At 44.3% G+C, this 25,751-nt stretch overlaps 1 protein-coding gene across 1 annotated transcript in view; it reads left to right on the top strand.

Annotated features, from left to right (window-relative positions):
• The window catches only part of Apbb2 (amyloid beta precursor protein binding family B member 2), a 317,577-nt gene that overhangs the window by 157,511 nt on the left and 134,315 nt on the right, over nt 1-25,751 (top strand). The window contains exons 4-5 of the mRNA XM_032917153.1: nt 1,486-1,554; nt 11,960-12,775. Of these exons, the coding sequence (XP_032773044.1) occupies nt 1,536-1,554; nt 11,960-12,775 (835 nt within the window). The 5' untranslated portion in view covers nt 1,486-1,535. The remainder of the gene's footprint in view (nt 1-1,485; nt 1,555-11,959; nt 12,776-25,751) is intronic.

Here is a 25,751-nt window from a genome sequence, read left to right as displayed (position 1 = left end):
TTGGGGAGATGGATCAAAGGGTAACATGTTTTCCTCGTAAACGTGAAGCTCTGAATTGAGATTCCTAGTACCTGTGTAAACGCCAGTCGTGATTATGCATGTCTGTAGCCCTAGCATTGGCATCGGGCTGTGGGGGGGGGGAAATAGATGTCAAGGGAGCAACAGCAGAGAGGCAGGCCAGTCCATGGAGCTCATTGGCCACCAGGGTAGCCAACAGCAGAGAGGCAGGCCAGTCTGTGGAGCTCACTGGCCACCAGTGTACCCAACAGCAGAGAGGCAGGCCAGTCTGTGGAGCTCACTGGCCACCAGGGTAGCCAACAGCAGAGAGGCAGGCCAGTCCGTGGAGCTCACTGGCCACCAGTATAGCCAGTCATTGAGCTTGGTGTTCACTGAGAGATGAGAACTGTCTCAAAAGGTAACATGGAAAACAACAGTGGAGAGCATTTAACATCAGCCTTTGCCCTGGTAAGATGAAAAATATGAATGAATGAATGCATGAGTGAATGTATGTTTGTTTTACTCAAGTTAGATCGGGCCATGGTGTGGTACATAATGTTCATTTCTCAGTGATGCACCCTAATGCGCTTTTCCTATCCGCATACCCAGAGCCACTGAATTTTTCTATTGGCAGCACATTGCTCTGTTGGGATGCACATGTATCCCAATGCAGCAAACCAGCCACCCACCCAAGCACAGCTTGGTCCAACTGGACTTTCACGGCTACTGAAGCATATGCCATAGGAGATTACCTACAGAATCTTAGGGGTGGCCTGGTCCAGCAGCGGGTCCCAGCCACCTCAGTTCCTCAGAGGTTTGTAAGTAGCCCTCCAAAGCATTTGACAACTTTTAATGCCATCGGGAAGATTGGCGTTTCTGATTTCCGGTGTCCTTGCCTTGCTTTACAGGTCTCGTGCCTCCCAGTCCTTGAAGTCTCACACAGCAGAGCTGCTGGGCTTCAGGCTGCTTTTCCTTACCTTGAACTGATCTCTTTCCGTCTGCTGAACACTTGGTTTTGTGTCTTGATCTTATCCCTATCTTTGGCCCACTTGTCTGCAGACTTCTTCATCGTTTTCTTAATAATTTCAAGGAGCTCTTTCTATATAGAACATTCTCCTAACGCTCATTTTTGTCAGATCTTTAAAAAAAATTACCACGATTCTAATTTCACAAGGCCAATTCTTTTTCTCCTTAGCGGCTTCTGCTCTGTGTGTGTGTGTTTGGTGAGAAAATACACTGGAAACTTGAGCAGGCAGACATGCCTGGGGTGGGCAGACCTTAGTGTGGAAACTGCAGTTATATGGCAAATGAAATTCAAACGAAAAGTGGTGTGAACAGTTACAAGTCAGCAAACGTTTATGCATAATCTGCCCTGTTTTTGTTTTTAACTTTCAACTGTAATTGGGAGGAATTTTAGTCCTGAGCCTATTTTTCCGTATGCTTTGTAATTTGAGGTTCTAACATCTTAATTTTTTTTTTCAATTTTAGATTGCAAATTATAACCCGTTTCCTGCACCACTGCTGGCGCCCAGCGATCCATGTCAGAAGTACTTCCAGGTCAGATATGGTTTTATACACTTCAACACACAGAAACAGTTGCATGTCAGAGCTTGATAATGTGTAAGATAGAGGGTTATTTTAGATAAACTCATGCTTTACTAAAATAGCACTTTAAAATTCTCATTGTTCCTTATACTATAGTAGAAAAAGTGTTTATAAAAAGAAAGGGTTCTCTGAATTAACTACATGTATATTGTTAGTTATCATCAGTGTCATGTAGAAAGATTACAGTTGGTTATGACAGGAAATTAAAGCTCAATTGTCACTACCTGGCATTATCTGTTGATTGTTGCCCTGTGGGCAGAAGAGAAGGTATCGCTGTTGAATCTTTGTAAACAGCTTCTCTGGTCATAGGGTTTATCAGGACTTGAGTTCCCCAATTCAGGATTCTCCATGACCCTGATTACTTCCAGGCCTAGTGAAGGTAGCCTTGATTTTATCGCATGTCCCTCTCTTTACGTCACAGCAGATGCTACTCTGCACACAGTGTGGGATGTGACCTCACAGTGATATAAGGGAAAAGCAGTTGCAGTGACCTTTGAGTTAAACTCTAAGGCTAAGTGGCAAATGGCTCATAGCTTCTGGACAGGTACCCATTCTGAGTTTTTAAACCATTTAGACTTAAGTGTGAGTCAGTGTCTTTAAATTCTAAAGTTAACCTTACCATTAAATAGCCTCAGACCTCCTCCTCTGTTACATAAAACTCTGCATTATTTTTCCACCAAGTGAACGCTGAGCTCAGCATTAGTATATAAAGGGCAAGACATGTACTATTCTAAGGATTCATTTATTTTTGTTTTATGCCTATTTGTTTGCTTACATGTATGTATGCATACCACATATGTGCCTGTTGGCCTGCAGAAATCAGAGAGGGCATGGGAATCCCTGGAACTAGAATTACAGGTGATTGGGAGCTGGGAATGTGGGTACTGGGAATAGAATCCAGGTCCTCTGGAAGAGCAAGCGCTCTTAACCACCAAGCTATCTCGCCAGCCGCCACCCACCACCCGCCAGCCGCCACCCCCAATCTACTTTTACTAAGAGAAACCTGTGGGGGGAAATGTGATAAAATTAAGCCCAGGCAGGAGAGTCAGAAGTTTAAAGCTGATTCTTGGAAGCCCCTAAATGTGCTGCCATGGTTTGAAGAGGGAGTAGATTTTAAATACATATGTCTTTAAATACATATGGTAATTCTAGAAACTCAAAAGAAATACATATATCTTTTCAAAGCTGGATGGTGGTAGTCCATGCCTTTAACCCCATCACTCAGAAGGCAGAGAGGCAGGCAGATTTCTGTGAGTTTGAGGACAGCTTGGTCTATAGAGTTCTAGAACAGCCAAGGATACAGAGAGAAACCCTGTCTTGAAAAGCCAAATAAATAAACAAATAAACGAACAAGATAAAATAGAGATTGTAGGTAATCTTAATGGGATTGTGGTCCCTCCCCAGGGATACAGAGGATGGAGGGTGTCTTAGTTAGGGTTTACTGCTGTGAACAGACACCATGACCAAGACACTCTTGTAAAGAATAACATTTAATTAGGGCTGACTTACAGGTTCAGAGGTTCAGTCCATTATCATCAAGGTGGGGAAATGGCAGCATCCAGGCAGGCATGGTACAGGAGGAGCTGAGAGTTCTGCATCTCCATCTGAAGGCTGCTAGCAGAATACTGGCTTCCAGGCAGCTAGGATGAGGGTCTTAAAGTCCACACCCACAGTGCCACACCTACTCCAACAAGGCCACACCTTGTAATAGTGACACTCCCTGGGATGCGCATGTACAAACCAACACAGATGGTCACTATATACCCTCCTGGGGTTCTGCCACCACTCATCCTGCTGCCATGCGTACAAATGGTCTTGGAAGACAGGTCCTGGGTAGACAGGAGGGTGGAAAGTTAACTGTGGTAAGGGTTCTGCGATACAGCCTGTAAATTGTGACCCATGATGGGGTAGGACTTCCCGAGGTTGCAGCTGTCTTAGAGTTACACAGGCTCCTATATATCAATCATCCCTCCCCGTGTGCCTGAAAATATGTCTAACAAACCCACTAGTTCACTTAATAAATAATCAATAGGTAATCTGTATGTTTTAAGTACTGAGAATATTTTCTTTTAGGAGTCCTTTATGTCAATGAAATAACATAGATTTAAGATCAAAACAAAAAAAAAAAGAATGAGGCCAGCAAATATACAAATAATCTCTTCCACCTAAATGGAGGGAGAGCAGTCAGTTACTTCTAGAAATCTTCTCGTTTCTGTATTTCTTTATTCAGATACATTTATCCTTTCTGAAGGTATTTTAAGTTGCTTGGTGGCTATATAAGTGTCTTGGTCACTGCTCTATTGCTGTGAAGAGACAGCGCGACCACAGCACCTCTTACTTTTAAAGAGGGTTTAATTGGGACTGGCTTACAGTTTCAGGGGTTTAGTCCATTATCATGGCGGGGAGCATGGTGGTGGTACACAGGCAGACTTGCTGGTGGAGAAGTAGCTGAGAGTTCTTTATCCAGATCCACAGGCAGCAGGAAAAGAGAGAGAGCTACTGGACCTAGCTTGGGCTTTGAAACTCCAAGTTCTACCCCTCAGTGACACACTTCCACAAGGCCACACCTCTTCTTAAACCTTCTCCCGTAGTCCCACTCCCTGATGACTAGGCATTCGAATATAGGATCCTATGGAGGCCATTCTTACTCAGATCTCCACAGTAAGGAGCAGAAACAGTTAACAAACTTAATTTTAAAAGGAAGCTAATATTGTTGGGTGTTGATATAGCAGGTACCAAAATTTACAAGAAGATCAAGAGTCTTATTTCCATGGTGTATCTTGTTCTAAGCCCCAACCCCAGAAATTCACATGACAACTGGTCTGGCATCCATCCAGGATGAGGTCTGCCTTCAGTCTTCCATCTTCCAGCTCCAGGGAGCTGTGATCACAGGCAAGCTTTGCAAAGCAAACCTTCTAGATCTTTACATTGTCATCTGTCTAGAAAATTTTTGTTTGTCCTTGCAGGCTGAGCTCAGAAGTGTCCTCTGAGCGCACAACGAAGTAAAATGATTTTCCTGTTTCATTGATTTCACTGTTTGCTTTTTCTTAATGTTATTTCCGTTTGAAATTGGCTTAAGAGCCAGTGGATCACTTGCTCAAGAAAGTGTGCAATGTTCCTTCCAGCACGCCTGGTTTCTCCTTTCCATCAGTGCTCCTGCGCTTGCGCATTGGCTGTGTTCAACAGACATGACCGTGGAAGTCTAGAGTGTCATTAAAAATAAATTCACCTCTAAAAGACACAGAGGCTTTCCCAAAGCATTGGCGTAGCCTTAAAATGGGATAGGGATGACATCGGTATAATTTTCTAGTTCTCACCAAGATGCCCCCGTTCCGCATTGGATTTCCCAAGTAGCCACTCAGCGCATTTGCCTGGTATGATATTTTTCTTTGCAGCTACCGGTGGCTTCCTGCCCATCCCTCAATCTAATTCAGCTGTCCCTTCTCGAAACTTGTATAATCATCACAAATATTCATCTTTGGTAAGACCCTTTACCCACTTCAGACACCAAGAGTCGGTGCAATAATTTCTCACTCTCCAAGTCATGCAGAGCTTTAAAAAACATGTCATATTCATCTTCATAACTGGCAAGTAGAAGTTCTGTACACTCACTGTGTCGAACGTACTGTTTAAAATGTATCATTTGTTGATGACTAACCTGTGCTGATTAAGGTCTCAGTTTCTTCATCCGCTCCCCATGTCTCCAATCTCTTATTCCCTTGCATTGTTGAACGGAGCTAGGCCTCGGGCAGTTTGGGTGCAAAGGGCACAGGAAGCCCTCAGGTGGTTAAGGCACAGGAGCTGAGACAGCTTTCTCATGGACCCGGGTAATCAGTCCGTGAAGTTGCTTTCCCAGCTCTAGAGTAGTCTGTGGTACTAACTTCCCTGCCTTCTTCCTGACCCTGTGGCCCGACCGGCCTTCTCCCAACTTTGGCCTCTGTTCACAAAAGACCTCTTACCACCCCTGGCACATTGAGGGTTTGGGTTTTGTAGATAATACCAGGAAACCACTTTATTTTGCCTCTCCCTCCCTGAAAGGAAGAGGAGGTGGGAAACCTGATTTTACTTCATTTCAAAATTTATTCCATTTCAGTTCAAAAGGAAACATTACAGTTCAAAAGGAAACATTCCTCAGGGTAGAAAGTTTGACTCCTAATTCCTTAGTAAGTATAAAATCTTGTGGCAGAAAAGAAAAACAATGAAGTAAATGCATGTTTTCTTCCAGTGTTGGGCACACTTTGTGCTACTCGGGGTATGTGTTAGCCCCACCCCATGTCACAGGGGAGAGAGAGAGCAGTCTGTCACTGAAGAAAGGGGAGCTTATTATCTTAAATGGAGACTAGAGGCCTCCAGAAGGAAAGAATTATGGGCAGCCACTTCTTACTGTGGGATCCAACCCAGGTCTTCAGCAGTTAGATCCCTGAGTTGGAGGAGGGCCTACATGGCTATACCTGTGCTGGGGCCCTTGTCACCGGGTGGAGGGGGCTGTCTTTATGGGATTAAAAATGTTCTGGTTTACTTACTCTTAAGATTTACCTATTTTTATTTATATGACTACACTGTAGCTGTCATCTTCAGACACATCAGAAGAGGGCATCAGATCTCATTACAGATGGTTGTGAGCCACCATGTGGTTATTGGGAATTGAACTCAGGACCTCTGAAAAAGTAATTAGTGTTCTTAACCACTGAGCCATCTCTCCAGCCCAGGTTTACTTAGTCTTGATATGCTTTATTCAAAAGATATGTTTGTTTTTACCTGAAGCCATTGTGATTGCAAAAAGTTCAAGACTTAAGCAAGATAACCAGATACATCAGTGTGCTGGCCTGAGAAACCCAGGCTTATCAGATTTAGGCTCAGTCTGTGCAGGGATCTGAGCACTGTCTTCTGTCCATCTTTTGTCTCTGCCTTCTTTTTTGTTAGATTGATAGTCGGTTTTTTCACTGTTACAGTATGTCTGAAGCAGAGTAGTGGGGGAAAGGTTAAATGAATGAGAGGGAATGTGTGCCAGGAGGCTCTCTTCCGAAGAAAGAGGAGACTGTATTACCAGGAAAGGGAGGAACGTGTGTGTCAAAGGTAACAGTTATTTCTCAGGGATGCAGGAGAGTCTGACACTCGTTTTTGTCATTCTCTTACATCTGAACTGGCTGTATCTCTGAAATAGAAATTGATCCCCTTGAATTAATGTTGGGCCTTCATATTAGTTATTTTGTATTAGTTACTTTTCTCTGGCTGTGATAAAATACCTAAAACAAGGGAGGAATGAAGGGTTTCTTCTGGCTCTCAGTCTGAGGGCAAGATCCATCACAGCAGGGCCAGGGCAGCAGGAATTTGAAACTTGCAATCCCTCTGCCACCAGGAAATGGAGAGAGACCTGAATGTTGATATACACTCCACTTTCTTTCTTCAGTCCAAGGCCCCAGGCCCTGGAATGGTGATTGAAGGTGGCCACCATATTTAGTGTAGGTCTCCTTGCGTATACAACCTGGGAAAGTTACAGATCTGAGCAGAGATTTGTCTCCTAGCTGGTTTTAGACTCTGACAAATTGACAACAATATGAACTCTCCGTCACAGTCTTAACAACTGACTTGTGATTAGAGAGTTGTGGTGAGTGTGGATGCCCGGATCCCAACAAAAGTCCCTCTCAGAGTGGAAGGCCAGTTCCTGTGGCCTCTGGCATTTTGTGTTCATCCCTCACCAGCTATGTGTGTCCTGTTTACTGTTGCTTTCCAGACTGGAGGGGTCTGCTGAATAGTAGATGCTTAGTAAATCCTCAATGAATGAGAAAATAAATTCACAAGTATGCCCAACTATAAAAACGGAAATTCTGGTAATATAAAAAAGAGGGGGGAGGGCAGGGCATGATGGTAAACTCCTGTCCCATCACTTGGGTAGAGTGGGTGGATCACAGTTCAAGGTTATCCTTTGACTGCAGAACAAGTGTGTGGTCATTCTGGGCTCTGTAAGACCCTTCTTGAAGATATAAGAAATAAATGCTAGCCTGGAGTTGATTAAAAGTCACAAGCTATTGATCACAGTCCCAGCATGGCTCCAGTGTTGAAAACGACAGGCTGGGGACGTCCTAAACACTGACGAGAGAAACCAAAAGAAGCGGAAATCAGTGTTCAAGAGAGGCCATGCCATCCTTACATTGTTATAGACAGAATACCTGTTTTCTCCAGACTTACTAATGTGGTATGATGCGCTGTCCTGGTCTATTTAATTTTCTTCCCTTCCTTTTTACTAAAGGTGCAGGTGCTAGATGTGTTAAAGGCAAGGATAGAGGAAGACCCAGAGTTAGATCGTGGACGCCACAGAAACTTCCAGAACATTCATGTATGTGCCGCAGAGCTTTGGCTGGGGCTCCTGGGGCCCCTGCACTGGAACATGGAGGCGTGAGGTTCAGTAGGCAGACTTGTGAGGACCAGCCATGTTTGAGAGAGAAATACAGCAGCCAGCTCTGTCCCAAAACATCCACCTGCAGCTCTCTTAGTCTCTTCTCTTCTCTGGAGTCATGGCAGACTTCAGCAAGAACTTCCTTGAGATGAGACTGGAGAAGCAAGACAGATTGACCTGGATTTTAGATTGAAGGGCTTCATGTAACTCCTGCCTGCTCAGCTTCCGTGTGGGTGAAGCTGAGATAATGACCATCGATCCCCGTTTCCAAAAAAAAAAAAAAAAAAGAATCTTCAGTTAACTGAGCAGAGTGACTAACTGCCTGGACTTTTATTTAGTGTGGTAGGTGTTAAGACAGGCTCTTGCTGTAGCCCAGCTGAATTGAGTCTCACATATGGGTCATGTTGCTCTCAAACTCATGACAATCCTCCTGCCTCATTCCTTGGAAAGCTGAGATTGTAGGCATGTTCCGTCACAGTTGACTGACATTTTATTTCTTGAGATGTTAATGAAACACATGCTTTCTCGGTGTTATTTACTTCCTGTCCTACAGACATCTGTTGTTATATACTGCCGTGAAGGCTGCGGACGCCACAGTCTAGTAGGGGAATACAGCAGGCTAAGAATGAACATTCGCACCTGAGTAGAGAGATCAAAAGAAGCCGAGATTATAGTGCAAGAGAGGACGTGGCAGCCCTTCACTTCCATAGACAGAAGTCCATTTTCCTCCAAACTTACCAAAGTGCACTAGAGATGTTTTCCTAAAGTCACAAGGCATAGTGGCTGGGAGCCCCAGAGTCTGCCTCGAGCAGGAGAGAGCTTTACAAAGGCGGTGTCTACTATGACTCACAGAAGAGTGGACTTGCTGAGGGGAAAGGATACCATGAACGTGTTCAGTCAGAGCATTGCTCACCTCTGGGCCTTGGTGTGTCAGGGGTGGACAGTCCATTCTTCCAGACCTTTGACCTTCCGACTCCAGTGCTCCTGAGCTTCAGCTCTGCCTAAGAACCATCCACAGAACACTGCTCCCTCACAGTCCCGGTCCCGGCCTAAAGGCATCCAAATCACTGGGGTTCTTTGAGGGGGCAGAGAACACTTCTTTATCCCTTCGTTCCTTGTACTTCTAATCCTGTGACCTTTTCTTCCCTCAATTCTTTACCCTCTTGTGACTTTGTCCCACCCTGGATCCCAAAGGCCATTTCCTTCTGTGTGTATCTCCTTCTCCCCTCCCTCCTCATGTATTCACCCTTGCTAGGGAAGACTCACTGTGCCCATCTCTTCTTTTATCATTTTGACTGAACTTCTTAGCAAATGCTATTCTATCTTGCCAGCCCTCCCTCTTCACTGACTTCTGCTCTCATAGCCTCTAAACAGTGAAACCCAGCCAAGAGTCCCATTGCTTCCCGGACCCCACCTGTCCTCACCCTGGTGGCTTTTCCCACTTGGTTCTTCATGACATGTCTTAACAGGGCAGTTTCTACCCACTTGTGTCAATCTGGGGCTGATAAGGTAGAAGTCAGTGTATTGTTTAGGTCACTGGATTTAACTTGGTCTTGCCCCTAAATCCAGGGGCTGATGAACACCTCCCTCCTAATCAGTATGGCCTGGTCGAGAGGGACAGGATGAGAACTGAAAAGCAGTCAGACTCTAAGTGACCTTTCTCAACCTCTGTCCTCTCTTCATTGTCTTAACTGCCCTGTTGCAGCAACCTTTGGAATTTTCTGGATGCCTATAATGAAGCCCTTGAAGACGCAGCTTCTTTGTCCCTCCCTTACCTGCTCACTCCACACGTCTGCAATAAGAATTATTTCTACTGCTTAGAACTGGAAGACACGGAAATGAGAGAGCGCTGTTAGTGCTGTACTGGGCTCCCTGCTGGTGGTTGTCAAAGTTCTCTATTAACCAGGCATAGCAAATCCATTTTTCAGACAAGTAATTCATCCTAGACTCAGCAAGAATCCTGGGTGAATCTTTAGCATTCACCCACTAACCTTGGGATCTGTACCCTTAACTTCATCCCCTCTTACTTTGGGAGCTTCTTTCCCATAGCCTTATGCTTTCCAGAAATTTGGTAACCTTAAGGTATTTCATGATCTGTTCTAGCTGATGCACTGCCTCCCAGAAGCAATCCTCCACCTCTAAGAATTAGCCTGCATGCTTAGTTCTAAGGCCAACCCTTCTGTTTTGCCTGTGAGAGGGTTGGGATGGGCAGTTGGTTGAGGAACTGGGAGAGGAGGCATATTCTCAGACGTGCCTTCCACCTTCTGAATATCAACATTTCAGCCAGGAATCCTTAAGCTGCCTGCCTTCTGTCTATAAACAGTTTTGGTTATGAGTGGAAGTGAACTACAATGTTTTCCTAATCACATTATCAGGATGCAATACCTAACATTATAAAACAGTCTCATAGAAACGTCTACCGTGCCTTTGGGAAACTATTTGACTTCTACTTTCTTGTAATGTTATACCTTAGAGTATAAAAGTAACTCTATGCCATAGATAAGTCTTGAGGAAAACTTGATGTGAGTCCATAGTCTGTCATTTAAAATGTAAAAATTAATCAACAGAACATTGTTTAAAACGACAAAGCACTATAATTTTTATTACTTTAAAACAAGACATCATTGGAATGCTGCCTAAGTTAGCAGTGATCTTTATACATAATAGTCTTATAGGAGAGGATCCAAAGGGCATTACCACCCTTAACTGTCTCACGGGCCATTTGAGCATCTGTCAATAAGGAGTGCCTGCAGTGAACGGGTACTTCTAGAAGCTGTGACAGCTCTTTCTAAAATGGCCAACCCCGTGTATTTTGATGCTATAAAGCTGCCTCTCAGCTGCCTACCACAGGGATATTCTTGCCCATTCCTCTGTGAGAATCCGTGGTTGCTCAGGATGGGGAGGAAGTGGCCAGAATACAGTTTCAAGAATGGAAGAAGCTGTGATGGTTCCTCTGCTACTGCTGTGCAGATCACATAGGTCTGGATGGCCAAGAATCAGAGAAGAAGGAAGCCATCACTCAACAGACAGCAGCCTGAGAATCCTTTCTTCCTTCCTAACAGGAGACATATGAAATACATCTCTGATGGTACAACGAACATTTGAGATAAATGCACCTGTCAGTTTGTTTCCTAGGCATTTGTTGCAAGGGCACAGGATGACTGCAAACACCAAGCCCGTATTTTAATTCAGTAGAATACATTCAGACTCCTTGGGAGCTCTAACATGTTGCCTATAGCCCAGGGCTGCATCTCTAGTAATAGTTTTGTTTGTGTGTGCATGTGTGAATGCGTATGTGTACTTGTTTGTGTTTTTGAGAAATGAGGCTGTTTATTCAAAGATTTTTTTTTTAACTCTTCAAATAGTAGCACTATGCCCCAATCAAAGATGTTCACAAAGATGTTACCATTCTAACATTCCAATGGAGGTTTGGTTTTCTAAGTATTCAGAATACAATCTCAAAACATAACTAGGGGGAAATCATTATTAAACAATGACCTAATTAAGAATACTGAAGCTCAAAAAGAAAGTCGAAGGAATTTTGTTGTTGTTGATGATGTTGCCAAAAGGAACTACAGATTTAAAACTAAAGATACGAGGTTGCTGTTTGGAAAGAGGATAGTGTCCAAAGTTGTGGAGGTTAATGACTGCAGACCAGACGAAAATGCTCAAACACAAAAATGGAAAAACTAGTTCTTTATACTAAGTAAAATGTGGACCTTACAACTTTTTAATTTCTGTGTTAATTAGCTCTTAGGTTTCCACAATAAAGCCTTTCTTTGCTATTGTTTAACATATGAATAAATTATGAAGTGAAATGGGTCATTTCTATAAGAAGGTCTCATTGACAGAAGCGTTTATTCTTACAATCTTTTGTTAGAAGTGGTCACTCACACTGTACACTAAGGTTTTTGTTTATGACCTGTGCCTTACAACCAATTTCCCTTCTGTTCTCCACAGCTGATTCAGGTGTCGGCACCTTGGCAGTGTTTATGGCAAGCAGCGGAACCACAGACATTGCAAATCGGAACAGCCCAGCCACACCACCGAATACCCTTAATCTCCGTTCCTCCCACAATGAACTATTAAATGCAGAGATCAAACACTCAGATGCCAAGAACAGCACGCCCCCCAAATGTAGGAAAAAATATGCACTGACTAATATTCAGGCGGCCATGGGCCTCTCAGATCCAGCCGTACAACCTTTGCTGGGAAATGGCTCTGCCAACATCAAGTTGGTTAAAAATGGGGAGAACCAGCTACGCAAGGCTGCAGAACAGGGGCAGCAGGACCCCAACAAGAACCTCAGCCCTGCAGCGGTCATCAACTTAACTTCTGAGAAGCTGGAGGGTAAAGATCTCCACCCACAGGAGTCCTCAGGCTGTGAGATTTTGCCCTCCCAGCCCAGGAGAACTAAGAGCTTCCTCAATTACTATGCAGACCTGGAAACCTCGGCTAGAGAACTAGGACAGAACCTGGGCCCCTGCCAAGGGGTTGGAGAGGAGAAAGCCCAGCCAGGCCCAGGCCAGGCCCCAGTAGTCATTGGGAATGGTGACTTGGTGCCACAGAAACCAAACAAACCCCAGTCCAGCCCAGAGGACGGCCAAGTAGCCACAGTATCATCCAGCCCAGAGACCAAGAAAGACCACCCTAAAACAGGAGCCAAAACCGACTGTGCACTCCATCGGATCCAGAACCTGGCACCAAGTGACGAGGAATCCAGCTGGACAACGCTGTCCCAAGACAGTGCCTCCCCCAGCTCCCCAGATGAAACAGGTACCCCTGGGAACAGGACAAGCCCACCTGGTCCTTTTCCATTGGTGTTTTTAACTAGAGACGGAGAAAGTCTCTCCTGGTTGAAATAGTTGTCTCCAGCTAGAGGAACATAATCCGTGGAGTCAGGCAGTGTACGGACACAATCATTAGGCTTCTCAAGTACACTGGGTTTACTTCATTTCAGGTCATCTGTAAGTTGTTCTGGTACACATTTTCATAAAAGCAATAGCCATTGGTTGGTTGTAAGTAAATTGTCATCTCCAATGTAGACGTTTGACTGCCAGTGCTTGGGAGAATTGGTTTTGGGTGTTCTAACTAGACGCATCAACTTTTGTTAAATGCAGTAATAAAAGAAAAAAATAGTTGCCAAGGGCAGGCTGTAATTTAACTAAAAGAACCAACTATTTTGAAATTCTTGAAACTTTCTCGTGTTCAAGCCTATGAAAGCTTAAAAAGTTCTGAACACTAAAAGTCAGGTCTTGAAGACATTTTCTTTTTGATCTTTACTGGGGAATATTTTATTAGCCCGTTCAAGCAGTATTTGGAAGTGAAAAGTGATATTCTCAAATGTTTTTAGATGTTCAGAATTTTAAGTCGTTTTGGTGACTCTGCCGTCAGTACTTCTGTCTGTGCCTTTAACTGTCAGGATTGGGTGACAACCTTGACGAGTCCTGAAACTCAGCCCCTCTCCCATCTCATTTTCTCAGAGTTTCCCATTCCACCAATCAGAAAGCTGTAAGCTCTAGAGCCCTTGGTGCTGAATGAATTCAGTGTCAATAACATCCACACGTGTGGCCCAGCATCTGCACTGGCAGCTCAGAGTCAGGTAGACCAGATGGCACACCAGGGAGCGAGATGACATTTTTCAACAGGTTAGGTGGAGAAGGCATAAGAAGGGAATTTTAAAAAGAGGAAGGAGTTAATTGTTCAGAAAAGTCAATTTGAAAAAGGAATGGTTTGAAGAGCCTGTAAACCCTGGTTCTTCCTGCCTTTCAGCCTGCTGGAACTGGCTCTGGCAGTAGGGAGGTTGGGCAGGTAGTGAGTTCTTCTTTTCATTGTCTGGCCCTGCACACAGTTGGAGTCATAAACATGTTTAGCAATGTCACTGTGCCCACAGTGCTCTGTAACTTTTTACCCATTTCCTGTCCTGTACCTGATGGACATTGTCACCTGCCAGTGGTTGAATGTAATGTATTCAAACTGGTCCTCGAACATCCATCCCGACTCCAGGCCTTTCTGTGGTTGTTATCGCCCTTCTGTTGCTGATGCAGGCACGCTGTGTTCTGCCGTAGTTCCATGTAAATGCATGGTGGCTCTTGATGAGTTACTTCCAGTAGACATTTTATATCAGAGGGATTCAGGAGAGTGTGTTAGCTGTTATTCAAGATTATGTCCAACAAACAAGGAAGAAAGCACTTTAAGCCAAGGCTGAAGAGCTCACTGAGCAATTAGAGCCCTGACTGTTCCTCCAGAGGACCCTGACTCAGTCCCCAGCACCTACATAGACATTCACAGCTGTCTGTAATACCGCTTGCAAGTGACTCCGTGCCCTTTTCTGGCTGGCCTCTGTGGACACTGCATGCATGTACAGAAGTAGACACAAGTAAAACACCCATATACAGTTGTTTAAAAGGTAATTAAATAACCTTTTAAAGAACTATAAATCAGGCTGGAGAGAAGGCTCAGTGATTAAGAGCACTGACTGCTCTTCCAGAGGTCCTGAATTCAATTCCCAGCAACCATTTGTAATGGGATCCGATGCCCTCTTCTGGTGTGTCTGAAGACAGCTACAGTGTACTCATATACATACATACATACATACATACATACATACATACATACATACATCTTTAAAAAGAGAACTATAACACAAGCTTGTATTTCCTTCAAGATGGGCACTTTGGAATCCTGACCCCCACTTTACTGGGCAGGCTCTAATGTCTCAGTCTAGAGCTACTAATAATTTGGGGAACCCTCTTAGAACTGCCTTAGACTCCTCCTGAAATGGGCACTCTCTCTTCTGTGAGAGTTTCTGGCAGTGAACCTGAAACAGTGAAACAAAGCAAGTGATTCTTCAGCATCAGTGTGTCTCGACCTCACACTCATGAACTGATCCTGTTAGTGTTTAAAAACAATCACGAGTTTAAATGAAGACTCGCATGTTTCTCTTGTAAAGGCGGAATTACTATATGTTTTATACGGTCTGTTTACTCAAGATAACAATGGTAAGTAAGTGTGAATACTTCCTGTTGAAAGAAAACAGAAAAATGATAGCGAATGCTCTTAGGACATTAGCATGCAGTGCCCTGGTTGTGTGTAAAAAGTGTGCTCTGACATAGTGGTTTGGCTTGTGTTAAGTACACGGGCGGCACAGTGGGGCGTGTTTTATGACTAAGTCACTATATAGCTGTCTGTGGATCTTGAGCTGTACTTCGGGAGCCTAGGATAAATAGAAGAGCCTCTTTTGTACCACAGGGCATCCTCTCTGAGTTAGAGTGCTGTTTATAAAGTGAAACGCATTGCCCAACCCTGGGACTGACCACTCCGTATTCTCCTTGCTTTCTGAATTGCCTCTCCAGCTTTGCAGGGACATTTTTGCTTGATCAATCATGTGGACAATATGTTGCTGCCTTCTCCTCCTGTGCGTCGTTTGCCCTTTGAGAAAACAAGAGGCGTTTGCAAAAAGAAAAGCATCTCCGACTCCAGTGGGCTTTTAAGTGGCTTTGGAAAAGTTAGTGTGCCTTGACCCTGCTTCTGGAACAAAGGATTGCATTGTTTGGGTCTTTTAAAGTGGGGACTTTGGATCTGGTTAGAATTCTGTCCTGGGTCTTTTTTCCCTCGGTGGCACCGAGGTAGATAGGATGAGTCAGATAAGTACACACTTCTCAGACTCTGTGTAGCCTCTCTGTAAATCACCGGCCATTCTGTTAGGCACCTCTTCCAGGACATGAAGTTGTAACTTAAGATGTATATGAGCCTCACAGATTTGGGAGACACAGAGCATGGGTATCTGTTACTGTCCCATGTGTCCCCAACCCCCACCCCACAACAAGCCTTGCACAAGCTAAGCAACTGTCTCTCCGGCTAAACCGTAAATGTGTCTGAGATGGAGCACGCAGAAGAGCTGGTTACACCCACTCACTGCTAAGTGCACAGAGCCAGGCTGCACACTGAACTAGCAGAGCCCAGAGGGCGTGGCTATGGCTGCAGCACTCCACTGGCTTGTAGCGAGCATGAGCTCGAGTCAGCTTCCTCCAGTCATTTCCCAGATATGCCACATGCAGGGCTGAAGCATGAGGCGGTCACAGCTTTTGCATAGACTTGCTGTTGAAGATGAAAAGGGAACATATAGAAAGAGGACTTGGACTAGGGTACAACAGAGACAAAGGCTCATCAAATACAAATGCCGTCATTGGTGATCTTTATCAGCACAGTGGTGGGATATAAGAGTTAAACTTACCTTGTGAATATTTTAAGATTTTGTATTTATGTGTGTCTGTATAGGCAGATGCACACTGGGTGGGGGTGGGGCTGCCAGTGGAGGCTGGAAGAGGATGTTGGATACCCTGGAGTAGTGAGCTGCCTCACGTGGGTGCTGGGAACTGAACTGATTTCCTCAGCGAGAGCAACATTAACCATTAACTCTTAACCACTGGGCCTTATCCCCCAAGAGTTTACTTTTAAATTGTGAATTACTTGTAGAACAGATCTTAGTTAAGGCTTTGTAGACCTGAAAGACATCAGTACATCTGGGTCTGCGTAATGTCAGTACGCAGGTAATATAAGTCATGATAAATCAAATAAAAATGGAGGTCATCTGCAGATCCCCAAATAACATGTACATGTTGGATGGGCCATTTGATGTCACGTTTTTAGTCAATATCTGATCCTGGTATTGTCTGTGTATTCTATAACTTAACTGAGTACGCCACCTCCTACTGAATGAGAATGGAAGGACTAAGGTTATCAGGAAGTGTGTCCAGGCCTGTTCTTGTCAGACATAGGTGATGTGCTGGCATTGAAGCCAGGTCTTGGACACACTGTCCAGCACCTCCTCTGTCCGTAGTCTTGGGATTTAGGCTTGTAGAATGCATCTGCAGGGCTAGATACCTCTGCCTTTACCCTGCTCGCTGGATGCGCGGTAGTTATCAAAAGAATCTGGAAAATGGAAATTATATCTTAGTGGATATGTCCATGCCTACAGGCAATTAAGATTTGACTCAAAGGCTGTCACCTCCATAAGACATTTCAGAGATCCAGTCTCTATCCCAACCCCCAACATTTCCAAGTGTGTCATCCTGCTCCTCCCACATTTGCTGCCCAGCTCTAACGTTGACTCAAACTCCATGAAAACAAGAGCCAGGCCTCCATGATGCATACATGAGGCTCTCCCAAGGCACCTCATGGTACAACATAGGGCTCCATACATAACACCTGTTTGCTGGTTGGATGGATGTGGCTGGCTCATGATAATTGTCCATGCTCTCTGAGGTTTACCAACCCACAGAACAAGTGAGCACAGCCTGCGTACGGAATTGTTGAGAGCACTTGGGCAAGGTTCTTAGTCACATTGTGGGCTCCAGGGAGAATGAGTTTGGAATCTGTACCTTGATCTACCACAGTATCAGTCAGAGCAGTCAGAGGCAAGGACAGGAGCCATTGCTTGTCACCTTTGCCTGGGCTTAAAGTTAATTGAACCGGGGGACAAAGAGAACTCATTTGCATGCATAGTTTTTGGTTTTGTCCTTGTGAATAGTCAGATGGAGGCCATAGCCTGGCATAAACCAATCTGTCACTGGTACCAAGGTGGGGGCGGTCCACTGGTGCTGAGGTGGGGGCGGGGCCACTGGTGCTGAGGTGGGGGTGGGGCCACTGGTACTGAGGTGGGGGCGGGGCCACTGGTACTGAGGTGGGGGTGGGGCCACCGGTGCTGAGGTGGAGGCCAGGCTGGGCGGCTGATGCTGAAGCCTGTGAGATGTGGAGAAATGTGTGGCTCTCAAACTTTTAGAAATCTCTTCTAAATGTTCCTCTAATCTCAGCTGGCTTTTTAGTAATTCATTTGTAATTTTCCTTTAGAAAACAACAACAGCAAAAACAAAATAAACAAAAATCCAGAAGATCAGAAAAGTGCAGTTTTCACCTCATTTGCCCTCCTTTATTCACTGGAATCTCTGACTCAGTTCTTGCTGCTGTTCTCTAGCCTTCTGTTTGATTGGTCTTCTCACTTGAGAGCCCCTTGGTGTGATGGAGGCAACTGGGGAGGGGAAATGAGATGTCACTAAAATAGTTGAGACGCACTGGATTATGGGGTAGATTTTATGTTTTCTGAATTAGATTTTATTGCCTCCAGGGTAAAATGAATGAAAATATTCTTTTCTTACCTCAGCCACCCACCTGAAATTCAGGAAGAAAATTTTGCCCAATTTAGTCTTTGAAATTTTTACACCAAAAATATTATTTCAGGCAGATGTAGTACCACATACTTTTAACTAATTCCAGGATCCAGGAGTCAGAAAGCAGGCAGAGCTCTGTGAGTTCCAGACCAGCTACAACCACATAGTAAGATCCTCTAAAAATGTGTGTCTGTGTGCCTGTGCACATATGTTTCCTCCTCTCTTCCTGTCCTCCTGATGTACCTGGGACACTTTAGGAAGAAAGGCGGCTCCAGCCTGTGTTGCTCCACACCGTAGATGGTGTGGTAGACTGAGTCAGGACCTGCAGCGGTGCCTTGGTGGTAGAGAGCACTTGCTGCTTTGAAGAGGACCTGGGTCTAGCTCCTGGCACCCACATGGCAACCCACACCCATTTGTACCTCAGTTCCATGAATGTAGTGTCCAAACATACATGTATATAAACAGTCATACATATAAAATATTGTTTAAATCTTTAAAAGAAAAATATTGACAGGTTCTGGTGCTTCCATTGAGAAATTTAACATAAAAACATGGGCTACTTGCTTTTCTTGTAAATTGAGAAATCTCACAGCCCAGAGTGTAAATGGCAGACAGAAACATCTTTGGGGTAGGGACCTTTCTGCATTACCATGACATTTGTCAAGCTTGGGGTCCTCTGCTTCAGCGCTCTCTCTCTCTCTCTCTCTCTCTCTCTCTCTCTCTCTCTCTCTCTCTCACACACACACACACACACATGGAATATTGTACTAGAAAGAAGAAGGCTAACGTAGATGTTTACTCTTGCAGCTGCATGTAAGCCTGATGACATTGTGGCGACATCCTCAGATTGAACTGTCTCTTTTAATCATAGGATCTAAGCCCCAGTCCCAGGCCTTCTGGCTGAATGGTAAAGTGTGACACGAATTGTTAAGCAAAACATGATTGAAATTTCCAAAGGCATCTTCAGATGACTTCTTTGAGTTCTCCATCTGTGGACCTAGTTAGAGGAAGGGAAACACTAGCTTTTGAAAAGCTAGGATGTGGGTGGTTCATAAATTCCGTGCCTTGAGGCTGACTCAGTTAATATACACCCAGTTCGTATACGTTATTGTATGAGCAGTTACCAATTAACTCTCACCCCCAGTCTCTGTATGCTTGCTTGTTTGTTCAAGAGTTGAACCCTGGGCTTTGTGCATGCTTAGCCCTACATGAGCTCCACCCCCAGAAGGTAAACCGTGTAATTTATGTATTGTGCATTCCTATTAGAACCTTTGAATGAAAAAATGATGAAATCAAAGCTTTATGTTCAAAAATGACTGACAGTCAAGTCATTTGACTGTTAGAAAACATTACATGGTTTGCATCTGGAGGCACACGGCATGAGAACAGGAACACCTAAAAGGAGAGCTGAACTTGCCTATGTGTAAGCATTCATTATTTTCTTTGTTTGGCTTTCATCAGTTACTCTCAGATATGACAGGACAGGATTCTCTGAAGTTTCCCCTAGTGTTCTTGGGGCATTGCTAGTGGATGTTTTCTTCCTTCAGTGTTACTTGGCAAGTTCTTCACATAGAACTGTGTACTTCATATAGAACGGAATTGGTTCATGGGGGTAATTGGCCCTCTCACCTATTGGTTGCTCTTTGGGGAAATTGATTTTGCTTTGTCATTGGTTACCAGGATAGTGTACCTCTTACAAAAGACTATATAAACTATATGAGATCCCTGACCCATGAAAGACATTTAATCCCTAGTAGGCATGAAGACGAAGTATCAATAAAACCTTTCTCAGGATGTTCTAGAAGAGAATGTGGCCATTTTTTTTAAGCGGAACTGTCAGAAACTAAACTCCAAAATGACTCCTAGCCTGAAGACATGGGGACCAGACTGGATGGAGGTGTAGAAGGGGTAGTAAAAAGTTCAAGGAGCTGGTCACGTCTCCGTAACAGAAGCTTCTGTATACACTTCTCAGTGATGCTCTAACCCCTCCAACTTGGCTTTGCTCTTTTTAGGGAACCTTTAAGCATTGTTTCCAAGCTTCTAAGATAGAAAGGACACAGGACGCTCTCACTTGCCTCTCTCCCAAGAGCAAGCATCAACCTCGGAATTTCAGAGTGGCTTTCATGCCTTAGTCGTTCTCCCATCCTCAGTTGCCTGTTTGTTTTTCTCTCATGTACTGTCAAGCAAGGTCCCAATCCTAGAGTGAACTCCATGTATGACAAATCAAAGAGAAGCATTTTCACCTCAGCTTCCTTGTCTCTTTAATGGACAACATTGAATTGGTGTTGAATGAGTAAACAAGTAAATAAATGTTTTCCTGGTGCTTTTAGTAAGGATAGTTAGCTGGCCATAATCTGTTTGTGTGTTTTCAGACAATGTGTATCTACAGGGTTCAGAACAGGCACAGAGCTAAGCCTATTGCTCTGTATGGACTCAGGATGAAGGCACAGTCTTCCCTTCAGAGAGCTTGCCTGTGCCTGCCTTAGAAGCCCTTTTCATCTTCTGCACTCTTGTAAGGCAGGTGACCGGGGTTCAGGGTCAGATCTGCCTCATTGCTGTTCCTTCTCTCTCTCATTGCTGTCCAGCCCCCAGTGCTGAGCATTCCTTAGCTGTAAAATGAAATGGTCATGGTAGTAATCCACCTTGTCAGATTGCCTCAGCCCTTGGGCAATCTGAGTCTACAGAAGGCATCTTCACTGGGCTGGGAGAAGCCTGACAGCCCATGTTCAATCTTCTGGGACCCACATAGTAAAAGAAGGGAGCCAACTCCTACAAGTTGTCCTCTGATTTGACATGTGCACCTTGGAACATACGCATGTGCATGTGTGCGAACAGAGTTATACACACAATGAATGTAAGGTAAAAGTTTTAAAATAGGAAGCACTTTCTGAAAATATATTGGCTATCACTGTAGTGATTTATGCTATGAAATGGAAAAATGTCATCAGTCTAGACTTTTATTTTTTTTAACCTTATTAGCCTCACTAAATGCAACCTTATGACTCATTTTGAACATTTTTACCTGTGTGTGCCATTTGATCATATTCCATCCCAAACGCTCCCTCTTGTCCCTTTTGTATTTTGTTTGTTTTTGTTTTGCCAATGCTGAGGATTGAAGCCAGGGTGTCCCTTGGCAGGCAGGGGCTCTGCTACTATGTTACATCCACGGTCCTGTTGTTGTTTTGCTTTGAATCCCTGGAAACGACCTTCTGTCATTATGCTTATATGAATGAATGATTAGCACAATGAGTAAACTGTCATCTCAAACTAAAAATACTGCCCACTTCCTGGCAACAGGTTAGCGTCTGAGACGTTCACATTAGTCAGGGAGATGCATAAACTCTTTGCTTTTCAACCTTCTGTGCTGGAAAATCTCCTGTGGATCTTATTGAAACACAGATATTGATTTGTTAGGTCTGGATTGGGACCTGAGACAGTTACAAAAACAAACAACAACAACAAAAAAAAAAACTTTAAATTATTATTGTGAAATCTTGATGACATTTTTGTTTTGTTGGTTGTGACTTTTTAGCCTTGAACTTGCTATGTCAGCCTGTCGTTGAACGATAGTACAAAGATCTGCCTGCTTCTGCCTTCTGAGGGATGGGATTAAAGATTTGTGTCATCATGTCTAGCCTGAAATAGAATTTTTAATGGGCTCTCAGCTGATCCTGATACTTTGTTAAATTTGAAGCAAGCTTTAATTAAATACTGGCCAGATCCATTCCAGGGTGCCCAGAAAATGGCATCCACTCACATTTTGCATAGGTTTATAAAGGCAAGCCCATATTTCCCAGCAGGTCCAAAGGGACAGACATTCATTCTTGCCCTATTTCAGTGCAGTGGGGTGAAACAAACTTGTTTAGGGAAATGAAAACACATGGCTTGCTATCTCACAAGAAGCACGGCCCTCAGCATTCCAGGAAGTTATCTGTCTTCAGGCAAGTAGGGCTTACTGAATAATTTTGCCCCTTGCAACTTCTGGTGAGCAGTGAGACAGGGCTGTAGGCGGCAGCAGTAAGGATCTTGCTTGCTTTGTTTCTAGCACCCAGAATAAAAAGTACCTGGCATATGCCTGTATTCAAAATACAGTTTGAAAAAAAATACACTCACTTCAAAGTATTAGTCATGTTACCAGGTAGATTTGGGTCAATCACTAACTAAACAGAGCAGAAAAGGATCATGAAGTTCCAGATAAATAATTACTTATTGGATTCATGTTGAATCAAAGAAAAGGAAAAAAATGAATATAAATGAGGTTTAGGGAAGTAAAAGTTAAGGTGATCAATAGGTAGGTGGAGGTCAGACTGGAGAATGTTAATGCCTTTTTTCAATTTTAGTGAGACGCTTATAGATTCAAGTGTAAGGGAGAGGGAGGAGGGGGGAGGAAAGAGGGAAGAAGAGAAAGAGGGAGCCCAAGAGCAAGAGAGCGCTAGTGTGAGAAAGTGGGTACCATGCCTTTGTGCTAGGTGTGAAGGCCAGCCATGTGGCCAGCATTGAGCTGTGTGGCAAACTGGGGAGGGGGCCTCTTCAAAGAAAGAGTAACGAAGCCCAAAAAGCCAGGAAGGGAGGACTTGGCTCTGGCCAGCACCTGAAAGAGAAGACCAGAAAAGAAGGAAAATGGAAAGTTTCACGTGCTGAGTCAGAGCTCAGAACGCCAGCAGACCCAGCAGAACCGCACAGCGGCTTGTAGGGCCTGCCAGAGTTACCTTGGACATTGCAGTCTTGCAGATCCCACTGTATCCTCAAGTCTTGTATATATAGATTTTACCTATCAATATTTATTGTATTAGCAATTAAAACTGGTATTTATAGTCTACTCATTTAAAAAGTAAGAAAGCCACCATTGTCCATGTCACAAGGCAATTTTATGGATACTTGTTTTCTAAAATTTAATGTACTGAGAAAAGAGACTTTAAAAAAAATCTCCTTCATGTTTGGCATACTTCAAGCCAACTCAGTTCCCCTATCTGCTACCACAATTCTTCCCTTTAGATAGCTGGCTATATATAGAGATGTGACAGCAGCATCTTACACCTTCCATCCCTGGGACTGGTTCAACAAGGGCTGGCACTTGTACATGTCCTCTGTCACTGAGCTGCCTCGCCAGGCCCCTTACCCTCACTAGAGCTTGATAGATAATCTCGGTAGAGATAGATAGTCTAGGAAGAGAGTCTTTCCCCTCAGTTAGGTACATAGCTAGAAAAGAAGAGTATTGTGACAGATTTTCAGATCACTGTAGATAGTATTGTACACTGAAATTGCATGACAGTTCCACAGTAGATAGTTCCTTATAGGTTAATTACAGTATAAAATATGAATGCCTCGTGATAAGTGTAATAGTGAATTAATTAACCTCCCACCCCAGCAGGTCGCTTTCGTGCTGTACCTGCCCAAGAGCTCTCTGGATTCGCTAATGAAAGATGAACAGACAGACAGACAATCAGACAGACAGACACACACACACGTTCACGCCAGCTAATTTTGATATGCCTTGACTAGCCCAATGACGGGGCACTACTAAACCTCGAGGCTATCACACACCCTCCGGAGTTAATATCTTTTAAAATCTATATGGCATCTCTGCTACCCCAGACTCAGTTGGGAGAATACCCCCTAGGGCTACTTTCCTGGAATCTTACATGCCTACAGGCCTTTAAATCTCTTCTCCTTGTTCCTCCTTCATGGCAATTCTCTTGTTCTCTTCCCTCTCTCCCTTAGTTGGTCACTTGTCCACACAATCTATAAGTCCCGCCTCCATCTCCCTGCCCAGCCATTGGCTGTATGGCAATTCTTGGAATTCAATGGAAGCCAGGGGCAGGGACCCTCAGATCTGGAAGCTTGGCTTTTTGGGAGCTGCATTAAGACAAAGCAATAGAACCGATTTCCAATGGATAAGCTCTTTGGTACTCTGCTATGTAAAAATCGATTTCTATGTCACCCATTTTGAATGGATGTTCATTTCTACATACTTTTTTAAAGACTCAATTGTTCTGACTTTGTGTGCATGAGTGTTTTGCCTGCGTGTATGCTCTGTGGATCATGAGTGTGCATTGCTGACAGAGACCAGAAGAGGTCAGTAGAACTCCCTGGAACTGGAGTTCAGGTGATGTGAGCCCCCATAGCTGTGCTAGGAACCAAACCTAGGTCCTCAGCAAGAGCAGCTTCTAACCACCGGGCCATCTCTCTAGCTGCGTTCCATATATAATTTTGAGATTTGTTTGTCCTTTGGAACATTGGCATTGAGTTATAAAGGTCTCCAATTGTTGACATATTTCTTCTACCATCCCATCAGAAAGTCCTTATTGGGAAGCCAAGCTCACAATCACAGATACAAGTTAGTAAATCCAGAAAGCTTGCATCTCACCATTGAGTACACATAGACTCACTGTCTTCCTTAATGACGGATACATAGGGTGCAGTGTTTACCAGTGCCTACCAGTTAGCACCTCTGAGCAGCGTAGATTTTGGCTGTCCGTACTGGGAGCGTGTGGCACAGCAGGGCTACTAGTGTGGTTTACGCCACGGTCTTGTGGTGGGCTGAGGTACCACAAAATAACTGCTTCTTAGATGCCATCATATAAATGTCAGCACATGAAAAAGCTATAAAAATCTTAGTACTAATAGCCTTAGAGGCTCCCTGAATTCCTTTTGAGGGACTTCAGTCTGCGTTTGAGAATCAAGGCTCCCAGCAATCTGGTTGCAGAGGGGAGTCTACAGGCCCTAATTGTGAGGGAGATGGTTAGTAGACACACGGGAGCCAGACTGGCAAACACTTGCATGAACTCACCTCTGTGAATGTTTGTGCGAAAAGGTGCCCACTCTGTTCCTTTCTTTAGTTGTTGTGCTTTGGCTTTGTGACAAAAAGGGTCAAACCCAATGTGTGCTAGGCCAGGGCTCTGCCCCTAAGTTACGTCCTCAGTCCCATGGGCACCATTTATAAGATGAAGTTTGAAGAGATGACTATCATTAATGAATAAGTTACTGGGGCAAGGATGGCAGGGAGCTAATGAGAGTCTTTTAGTAATCCGCTTGACTTGACGAGGACTGTGAGTTAAACTGGAGGCAGACTGCCCTTAGTGGATGAAAGGACACGTCAGCAGGGTGATTGGATAGAGAGTGGGTAAGGGGAGAGGTGGACCGAAGACAGCACTTTCCAAGGGTTTCTTGCTCTCTTTTTCTTCAAGTATTTATTTTCATGAACACATTTTGTGCCTCCATGGCCCAAGTCCCAGATTCTTCACTTCTAGGAGAGGAAGCCACACCGTACAGTGTGGAGTGCACCAGCAAGAAACCTATTTCTAAAATGGTGGAGTCACTTGAGGTGACATATGCCACGGTTTAATTTGTGTTCCTTGGCACATATGGGCATACTTGGACCCACTACCCATTTCCTGTCTGAAGGCATGTTTGGTCTGGATGCCATCTGGGTGAAGCTTTTCCTCCATGAATCTCCTGCAGCTGTTAAGTCTAAAAGAGTTGAGATGGTTCTGTGTGGAAATGCTGAGCTCTCCCTCCCTCTTTCCCACCCAGCCACCCATCCATGTGTCCACCCAGCCACCCAGCCACCCATCCTCCCTGCC

Source organism: Rattus rattus, chromosome 11 (assembly GCF_011064425.1).
Source record: "Rattus rattus isolate New Zealand chromosome 11, Rrattus_CSIRO_v1, whole genome shotgun sequence".
In the NCBI taxonomy this organism is placed as follows: domain Eukaryota; kingdom Metazoa; phylum Chordata; class Mammalia; order Rodentia; family Muridae; genus Rattus; species Rattus rattus.
Note: the sequence above shows the minus strand (reverse complement) of the source record. Positions and strands in the feature narration are given on the sequence as shown.